The sequence below is a fragment of the Nothoprocta perdicaria genome, unplaced genomic scaffold (assembly GCF_003342845.1).
Source record: "Nothoprocta perdicaria isolate Ctin4 unplaced genomic scaffold, notPer1 scaffold_399, whole genome shotgun sequence".
Taxonomy (NCBI): domain Eukaryota; kingdom Metazoa; phylum Chordata; class Aves; order Tinamiformes; family Tinamidae; genus Nothoprocta; species Nothoprocta perdicaria.
In genome coordinates, this window is record NW_020455642.1 from 294,658 (window position 1) to 304,729 (window position 10,072).

At 43.0% G+C, this 10,072-nt stretch overlaps 1 protein-coding gene across 1 annotated transcript in view; it reads left to right on the top strand.

The window, feature by feature from the left end:
* MYO9A (myosin IXA) overlaps window positions 1–10,072 on the top strand; it is a 120,075-nt gene that overhangs the window by 28,666 nt on the left and 81,337 nt on the right. Inside the window, exons 3-7 of the mRNA XM_026045105.1 lie at window positions 33–95; window positions 2,670–2,769; window positions 4,588–4,644; window positions 5,569–5,666; window positions 7,707–7,833. Of these exons, the coding sequence (XP_025900890.1) occupies window positions 33–95; window positions 2,670–2,769; window positions 4,588–4,644; window positions 5,569–5,666; window positions 7,707–7,833 (445 nt within the window). The remainder of the gene's footprint in view (window positions 1–32; window positions 96–2,669; window positions 2,770–4,587; window positions 4,645–5,568; window positions 5,667–7,706; window positions 7,834–10,072) is intronic.

Genomic DNA, 10,072 nt, shown 5'->3' on the forward strand with positions numbered 1-10,072 from the left:
TTTTTTTTTTCTTTTTTTTTTTCTTCCTCCAGAGCTTATGTTGAAAAGTATCTCCTGGAGAAATCCAGACTAGTCTATCAGGAACACAATGAACGGTAGGTCTGTGTTTTGCTTCTATGCTTGGTGTTAATTTTCGAATGTCTTGATAGCACGGCAAAGGGAACTCAAAACCTTGTTTCAGCTAGAAAGGGGGGTCAAGATCCTCACATTTCTAATAATGTGATGATAGCTACTTCCATGATAAACCGTATATTTAAATTCTGTGTCATGCTGGCTTGAAGAGAAAAGTCAAAACTCAAGAAAAACTCTAGTTGTTTGGATTAGGAGTAGAGGATACCAGTGGATTAGAAGTAGAGGATACCAGTGGATTAGGAATAGAGGATACCAGGTTGCCTCATTTCACATCCTGGCCCACTGAGCGTGTGTTTAAACCAGCTCCCATCACACATACTGCAGTGACTAAGTGCAGCAGTAAATACCTGTGCATCGAGGACTGCCTGCCAAAAAATGCTGAAATAAGTGAGCAGGGTTTGCAGTTTGCCAAAGTGTGGCAGATGGAGGCAGCAGCTTTGCTGCGTTAGCCAGCAGAATAGCACTGGTGCAAAAAGTGCTGTGCGGGTGCTGCAGATTTGTAGCTCCTGTTTTCTAAGCAAGTGCYCTGGTGTCCAGGCCACTGCTGGGTGAGCGGCTCCATTCTGCCTCCTGAACTAGGGTTAGGTAGCCCAGATGGAGGATGAGTCCCTCTTGTTTTGATCGTTTCCAAGACCCAAGGATTTTGCGCTGCTCCATGTGCCAGGAGCATGAAGGGCTCTCCACCTGGATTGATTCCTAGCTCGCTCTGGGTGSTGGCCCAGATGCATTTGACTAAATGGAGATCAGAGCCCATTTTTGCTTCTGAGCAAATCCTCCCTTTTGCTTCCTATTAAAGCAAGAACTCTCCTCTCCTTGGGCTACGTTTTTAGAAGGGGGAAGCTCAGGGACATGGTGGAGAAGAAGGCAGGTTTGCTGGCAATGCCCAAGGCCATGAAACTGGGAGCAGCTCTCTGGAAATCCACCATTTGGGATCTTGGGGGGTGACACAGCTGCTGGGGCCACCCTAGCCCAGGGCAGCTGCAGGAGCAGATCTCAGATGCTGCTTGAACTGCAGAGCTGGTTGAGATGACCACTGGAACTTCAGGCTTTTTGATGTCCTGTTTTGGAGCTGCACACTGAAGTCCATCTGACTACTCTGATTTTTAACAAGTTTTCTGCTTCTAATGTGAAAGACAGTGAATTTTCTGTCTTCTGATGTGTGTCAGCTCTCAGCACCTCTGCCTGTGCCCCCTTGGGGTTAGTTGGTCTTGTGGAAGTCTACATTAAATCTTGGCTACGGGTGGGACATTCTTGTCACTCAATGGAAGGTCAGAACTCCTCCTTCACCAGCTGAAGGGTCTAGTGGGAGCTGTTTCTCTAAATGCTGATGGATTGATCCCAAAGTTAAGTGATGTGCAGCCTCCAGTRTGACAAATGTGCTTGGGAGCACTGTAAGCGGGCTAAATATGTTTTCCTTTGGAAAATGCCTGTCATAAAAGCCAAGTTTTAATTTTAGAAATACTCTTCTGTTAGCACCAAGGACTTTATAGTTGTTTTGAAACAAAACAGATGCACTTGCTTGGTGCTTTGTAGAATTAGTAATATTCAAGTATTTTTGAATATGTTAGTAGCCACGAAAATAGATGATTTTCCATTCTGACCCTACAATACTGGAGCTGTGAAATTATGGACTTCTTTATGGCAACGCAGGTTTTTTAGTAGTAATTTCTGAATTTTAGGCAAGTATGTTGCTTTGATTCTAGCAAGTATGTAACCCTTGCACATATTTCTGGAGGAAAATGTGGCTGTTATCTAGGAATTTTTGAAATATATTGCTGGAGGGTGTGTGTCCTTGGCTGGAATAGAGGAGCTAGTTCTCCGTTACCTGGTTTGGTCTTCTGCAGCATGCGAGCTGGGTATGGACTCACCTCAAAACTGCCGTCTGCATTAAATTGATGCAGCACAGACATCACAAAGCAGTTTGGACTTTGTGTATTTCTTCCATGTGCCCACTAAGGGCTTTCTAAATTGGATTTGAGGTTTCTTCACCCATTTCTGCCCCAGGTGTGCTGAGCACTCTGATATGGGTTGAGCTSCAGAGGTTGAGCCCTTCTTGAAGGCCCCTGGTGGCATAGGGTTTCAGTGACTGTTAGGTGTCCCAACAACAGGATGTCTTTCAAGTGGCCCTGACTGGGTGTATCACCATGTAAACTCTGCTTATGGTGAATTCTCCCATCAAGAAATAGCCTGGACTTCATATTCCTCCTGCTTTGAGAACTGGGGGGTCACAGGGAGTATTTGGTTTCAGCAGATGTCCCGGAATCAGATGCATCTCACTCCAGACACATTTGAAGATCCCCTCTGTGCCCTTTCCAAAACCATGATTCTTTTAGGGATTTTATCTTGCTGCCCTGTGCGCTAAGTGGCTGACTTGTCTCAAAGTCCCCCTGCTAACATAAGAAGGTGTCACCTTCCCTGTGCTGTGTGCTCAAGATGCCCCCCGAGCTTACGAGTCGGGAGGTCGGGGTTTGCCTCTGCGTCTCTGTTGAAGGCTGATGTTTGCTTTCAAGTTTAACGGCGTTTTTATTTGTTACCAGGAACTACCATGTATTTTATTACCTCCTGGCAGGAGCGAGCGAGGAAGAAAGATCTGCTTTTCACCTTAAGCAGCCCGAGGAGTATCACTACCTCAACCAGGTGGGACAACCTTGCCATGGGTGCTCAGCTTGCTTGACCTGCTGCCTATTCTATTGCCTCTGCTTAATGCCAGTGAAGAAACTGGGGGGCTCAGGAAGAGCTGCTGCTGTCGGACAGTTAAAGTCCTTCAGCAGACCTAGCTTACTTTAGGTGTTTAAGATGCTCTTATCAATTGATGCTGCCTTTTTTCCCCCGAAAGGTAGAAGAGAAAAAAAAAAAAGTTAGGAATAAGAGGAACTTGCAGTTACTTTATAGGACAGTTTTGAAAAGCGTCATTGCAATGTCCTTTGAGTGGAAACTCGAGGAGCAGGAACCAGTAAGTTAACCCAGAAGAGCGAGAAATGCTTATACACAGAGGATAAAGCAAATAGCCTTTAGTCTTGCTAGGAATATAATTTAACGCTGTTAAATGTCTCCATTACCCAGGGCTTTTTAAAGACCTTTAAAGTGGGCTATCAAAGTCAAAATATATTGTAATATTAATGACTGCCACCCACGCTTAGCGGGATCAGGAAACTTGCACAAACGAGGAACATATGAAGAGTTTCAGGCTCTTGCTCCGTTTGTGCCTTCCGCGTCCGTACGCGCTGCAGAGGTTGGGCAACGTGCTCTGTTCTCTGCAGCCATCTGTGCTGCAGTCTTGACGTCGGGAAGCGCCAGGATAATTTGGATTCAATGTTTTGGCAGCTTCGCAGATGATGTTGGGCAATTCGGTAGTTTTATGTTAGTCTAAAACATGGCTTTTAATTATATTCCTTTTTTTTCCTTTTTCTTAATAGTAGCAGCTAAATTTTGCAAGGCTATAACACTTGAGCAATATAATAAATCCCGGGGCATGTAATATATTGCGCTGAAAGGAATGAGATCTTTTAGGTTGAAAAATGTATTTTAATCTACGTTCTGGATAAGTAGACTGCAAAGCTGCATCCAGTGGATCACAGAAGCAGGCTCTGGATTTCCATAAATGCAATATGTGCAGCCTAGTGACRTTTTGGATTTGTAGTGTTTTGAACGTAATCATTTTATTGCACTTGTTAGTGTGAGAGAAACAAGTTTGCATTGAAAATGRTGTGGAAATAGCTCTTTAAAATATGTTCCGTGCACGGTTTTGTGTTAAGGCTTTCTAACAGTGCAATAATGTCTTTCCTGGGCCCTTTAGTCAAAGAGGAAAAAGCAAAATAAAGAGAAAACAAGAAAAAAAATAGTGGAAGCTAAATGAGGATGTGAACTCTGGAAACCTAGAAGGGCAATGTAATAAAATGACCCGTGATCACTCGCAGCGACTTCTTAAACGTGTCGGAGAGAAACCCCTGCCTATTGAAAGGAAAAAGAACAAAGTTGGAGACGAACATGAAAGTTTCGCTGTAAAAATTAAAACTACAAAGCTATCAAACCTTGAAACGGATCCTTTAGCTCAAGGACTCACCGAGCCCTTGAGGCAAAAATCATTTTCCTGTTCCCAGGTTCCTCGGTTCACACTGTGTCATGCAAAACAGAATTGCGTTTTGCATTGCAGATGAGAAGTAATCTGTTCCGAGATTTCAGCCGAAAACATTCTGTCATTTTGTTCATGTAAATATAGAAAGCAAGCTGGAAAAAACATTTTTGCCTTTTTTGCGAGCAACTTTACTTTCATCTCCCGCGTTTGGGTGTCTTTTGCGTATCAGATAAGACTGGTAGAAGTCTCACCCTGCTACTTGCTGAGCATATTCTGTGCTGCTTATTCAAATTAATCGATTAATCCGCTGTTTAATCCGCTGTTTATCCGTATTAATATTAGTCTGAATGCTGTCTAATTGACCCGCTCTTGCTTTTCAGCTGACGAGGAGGCCCCGCAGGCAGAGCTGGGAGGACTACGGCTGCGACGCCGAGCCGGTCAGTGCAACCAGCACCATCCCCTCCTGCCTTGCTGGGGCCGAGGAGAGAGCAAAAAAGCAGATTAGTTGCTGATAACCCTCTGCACCCTGCAGTGATGTTGCTCATGGTTTAGCTTGGGACACTCTCACTGTTTTTTGCATTGCCCTTTTGGTTGCCTGCCTCATTTTGGGGTTAGCTTGGGTGTTTAATCTGAAGAAATACCCATGACTTTTTATTAAAATGCCCATTTTTAAAATAAACCGTGTTTGAGATGACAGTGTGGTGAAAATTCTGGTCAATGTATGGCAAGAGTAGCTTGGCCCCTGCAGCAGTCCACAGTGGCTACAGTGGTGTATCTGCTGGCCAGCTTCTACGAAAAAGGGGGGGAAATGGGGAAAAAATGCTTAATACTTCCAAACTCAGCAAATTATGCATACATACATACATACACACGTGTGTGTGTGTGTATATATATATATGTGTGTGTGTGTGTGTGTGTGTATTTCGTGGCAGAACCATGGTAGATACCACGGTTCACGGTAGATGACCTCTTTTCTCCAGTGATGATTTGCCCTTAAACATAGCCCGGGTTTTTCGCTGTCACCCAGGACAATTAATAGGGATGAAGCCACCTGTAAATGCACTGGTGCTCCGGTGGCGCTGAAGTTCTGTCGGAGGAGCGAGCCGAGTGTTTGGAGCATGCGTTCGGCAGCGTCGGAAGGGCTGGGCATGGTTGGGAATCAGCCACAGTTATTCCCCATAATGTTTGTGGGGCCCCCCCGTATCTCTCATTTCCCCCCTGCCAGCTTGGAAATGTTCTAGTTGCAGATAAAAGGCATGGAAATTACAGGATGCTATTTATGGAGCGCTGAAGCGGCCATCTGGACCTGTTCTGATCTTAATTTCTTTAAGTGCTTCATCTCTCCTCTTTGAACCCCTCAGGACTGCTTCTCCGTTGAAGGGGAGGACCTGAAGCACGACTTTGAGCGCCTGCAGCTGGCCATGGAGATGGTGGGCTTCCTCCCCAAGACTCGCAGGCAGTGAGTTCATTTCCCAGATTAAGAGCAGGCAAAATAAGCGAGATATTGCGCGTGCCTTAGGCTAACTTGACTCGGTAAACATATCAGATCATTGATGTGAAATGTTTAAAGATATAGGCAAAATACACCTGTCAGCAGCGTAGACGGCAGTTCTGCTTATGCAAGTTGAGGGGCTGCAGGAGGTTGGTACCTTAAAGCATTTTTGAACTATTTGTGAACAAACCTGCCTTCTCTGGCACGTTCTCTGTCTACTCTGTGTATCATGAATCCAGAAACTGGTGTAAACTCTATTTCTAACTTTTAATTACTAGTCATGCTTAATGCGTTGACCTGCCAGTTTCGAAGAAGGGTGTTACCACCAGACCTTCATCCACCAGGGCAATGAAGGAAAACAGAGGCTGTTGCTGTCCTCTCTGGGCTGCAAAGAAGGACACGCTTTGAATTGGGACTCCTCTTCAGCTGAAACTGCAAAATAATTCTTGGAGTGTTAATCATTGGCACGTTTCATTGTTTGATGCTCTTGAGAAAGTCAGAATGAATTTGACCAATATGTTATTAAAGTAGTTGACACATAGCAAAAAATATATATTAAAAAAGAAGACCTCAAAGTGCGTATTGTTTTTGACACTACCCATGTCGGTGAAATGCAAATCAGTAACTGGAACACACACTTTTTTAATGAGTAAAAAGGCTTGAACCATAATTTAATGAACACATTTTCCTTTCTGTTTGAAATATGTAGCAACAGGGAGTTACTGCTTTGTGCTAATGGCACTTGAAGCCCTATTCATCACCAAGGGTAAATGAAGTTTTGGATGCTAACATCTTTTGCAGCTGAGTGGATTGCCTCCTCTTGTTTTAAGCATCATTCTTCTTTATTTTAAAAGTCTGAGCAAAGTGTCTGAGCTGTCGGTTGGAAGCCCTTGACTGTGGGACATAATGTCCCACCTTCTACTCCCATATAAAAATGTTTCAGCAGTTTGAAAACCTTTTTAAGATCTATAGTCCTGTTGCAGCAAATAGAAGGTAGAAGTCATGGTAGGAGACCAGGAATATGATGAAAAGCTACATTTTATAAATCGGAATTTATCACGTTGAGGCCAAAGTTGCTACCTAAAATTATATATTACTTATTATTTTTCTTGTTACTTATTTTTCATGCCAGAGATCAGACTAAATTAAAAAGGTACCTAAGTATCACTGTTCTTTTCTATCTCTGCACAATCTATGCTCTAAGGATTGGGTTAGTTTAGATGTGACGTAACTGTGCCATGTATGGTTTTACTTACATGGATATAAGTGCTTGCACACACATGTCTCTGTAGAACAGAACTCATTTCTATTTGTTTTTAGCTTTCCTGAGCATGCAGAGCCAGACACCTAGACACACACATTTTATAGCTGAAATCAACTATGGATAATCTCAAAGAGCAGACATTGTAGAAGGAAGATTATACCTAAAACGTTACCAAATTACTCCCCCCAAAAAAGTTCATTAGATAAATTTAATGGGAGCAGTAATTTTCTTTTTTTTTTTTCTGTCTTCATTTGCTTATGTAAAATAAAAGCGTTTAAGCTCTTTTGTAGAGGCTTCCAAGCTGGGACTAAACCCGAGAGGGTGTACCCACACCTGGCAAGTTTGGACTTGAGTAGAGAGAATGAAGGCTGGTGTGATGCAGGTTGGATGCTTATTTTGAGCGCCAGGTTGTGAGCGAGTGCTTGGAAATTATGGGCAGAAGGTGCTTCAGGTTGTACTTTAGATGAGTAAGTTAACTAGGAAGATGCCACTTTGAGGAGGGAGGGTGAAAAGTATTGTAGGAGAGGCAAAATGTGAAGCAGAACAAGAGGTAGGCTGGGATTTTTTGCCTGCTTTTAAACTATTTTGAAGAGTTTTGTCATTTTGGTGTTTTCCTGGTGATGGCATCCCATAAATGCTGGGTCAAGTTTTGCAGCAAAGTTGGATACGGAAACTTGGGAGGCTTTTTCATTAGCTTTGAGAGATAAGACAAGCTACAAATGAATTCTCCTTATTCTCTTTAGAATCTTCTCTCTGCTGTCTGCGATACTGCATCTGGGTAACATCCGCTACAAAAAGAAAACGTACCGGGATGACTCCATCGATATTTGCAACCCCGAAGTCCTACCCATCGTCTCAGACCTTCTGGAGGTAAGCCTCCCCTTCCATCCTGCAGTGTCCGCGTGTCCTTCTAATGAACTGCCTTTATTTTATAATAGAATTTATTGCCGTTTGCACGGAATTTTCACTTGTGGTAACCATGAATATTGGCTGTTCTTGTGTGGGAGTCAGTAAAAAGTTGTATCTGGCACATGGGAGACTGAGACCCCGCCTGTTCTCTTGACTACCCATTTATGGAGCTATTATCCATAAACTTATCTAATCCGTTTTCAGCCTCTTGATGCTATCTGCACTTTTACTGCCCAAAAGCAGTTGTCTCTGTGGATTACAGCGGTGCTGGTCTCACTGAGGAGGATTTCAGTTCCTCAGCACATCTCACCTGACTGATTCCCATCATATTCCATCTCGATGAAACCTCTTGCAGGAACGCTCTCATTGATGCTAGCTGCTGTGGATGGTGGAAAAAAAAAGCTGTGGACCTCTTAGATCCCCTAAGCTCCCTTGAGTACTAGCTGAAGGGGATTCAAGATTAATTTCTGTTCATTTTGTGATAGCATCAGTGATAGTTTTTTGTGCACACTTGGTCCTCCCTTGTTCCTTCCTCCAGCTGCTATTGCACTGTAACTGAGGAGCTCAGGAATTTGGCTTTCTGAGGTTTTCCTAGCACTTCATTGCTGTTCTGCATATAAAGCAGAGGAAGCTTCTGTAAAAGAGTATATGCAGCTGTGTGCTCTTTGCATCTTGGAGACTGTGGAAATAAACAAGTAAATGATGAATTTGGACTAGGAGGTGGTTGATCTTGCCTGGTTTAAAATGGCCATGTCATAGCAGGGGAGCAAGTCATTGAAGAAGTAGTTGTATTTTTGAACAAGAGTGTGACTTATAAATCTGTAGAAGTTCCAGGCTTTGGGTCTTTGCCCTGGCTTTCTATTGCAAACAAATTCTTCTGCAACATCTGTATGCAGTAAGTTATCAAGATGCTTTTTGCACGTGTATGTGTGAAATGATGCATTCGTTGGGCCATATAGAGTCAACCATGGCTTAGTGCCCTGCTATGATATAGCACGGGGGGTGGACACCACGCTCGCTTGCGTTTAGCCGGCTTAGCTGAGCAAAGTGCTGTGTTTTTGTTGATCTCAGTAATTAATTTGCAAGCTAAGTGGTCATGTACACTAAAAAAGCTTGGAAGTGAGAGCGAATCAGGGTGAGCCCTTCATATAAGGTCTTGAATTCCTGACGTGTTTGGGATTGAGAACATCAGTTGAATGCTCTTTTATTCTGTCTGTTGAAATGTTGGCAGATTTTTTTTTTTTGATATTAGAGAGGCATTTGTTAAAATACTGAACTGCTTTTGACTATGTTGCTCGTCCCTAAGGTTGCATTTATTTGGTGTTTTTCTCCATGGGAGTGCAGATACTGACTGTCTGCACCAGTAAACTTCCCAATAAAGCTACTCCCTGACCAGTTGAAATGAAAAGAGTAAGTGCTGATTTTTGGGACAGACCTGCTTTCTCTTTCCGAAACGCTGAATCTTTGCAGAGTTGAATAGATCTTCTGCAGGATTTATTCAATTTTAACCAAAAAGGAGGATTAAAGGTTTCAAGTAGATCAAATATAGTGTCAAAATACATCCATTACACGTTGTTATTTACTTAGCTAATTAAAACTCTTTGAATGAAGTGTAGTGGATCTTCTAGGCGAGAGACAAAATTATTGGTTGGCCAGTCTGCCTCCTCATGGTTTGTCCCTCTTGGATAGACGTTTGGGGTTGGTTTTCTGAGGTTACTGAAAAGTGTAGACTTTTCTCTTTCATGCTGCTGTTACTGAAAACTTCAATTAGCTTGAAAAAGTAATTGATTGTCTCTAGATCATACCATTGCTAAGAATGGAAAATCAGCACAGCAGAAAAATGTATTAGCTGACAAATACTTAAACTTCTTTTTAACTACTGTCTTCCTGGATGGAGATTCTAGAATGTAGAAAAGTGCTTTCGGAAACCAGCTCACCTGCGACCTCTTACTTAGAGTCCAGTGTTTTGAGGGTGTTTTTCTCTTTTTTCTTCTTCTTTTTTCCTTCGGGTTTTTTTCCTTCGGGTTTTTTTCCTTCGGGGTTTTTTCCTTCGGGGTTTTTTCCTTCGGGGTTTTTTCCTTCGGGTTTTTCTTCTCTCCTTCTCTTCCTCTTCCTCTCCTCTTCCTCTCCTCTTCCTCTCCTCTTCCTCTCCTCTTCCTCTCCTCTTCCTCTCCTCTTCCTCTCCTCTTCCTCTCCTCTT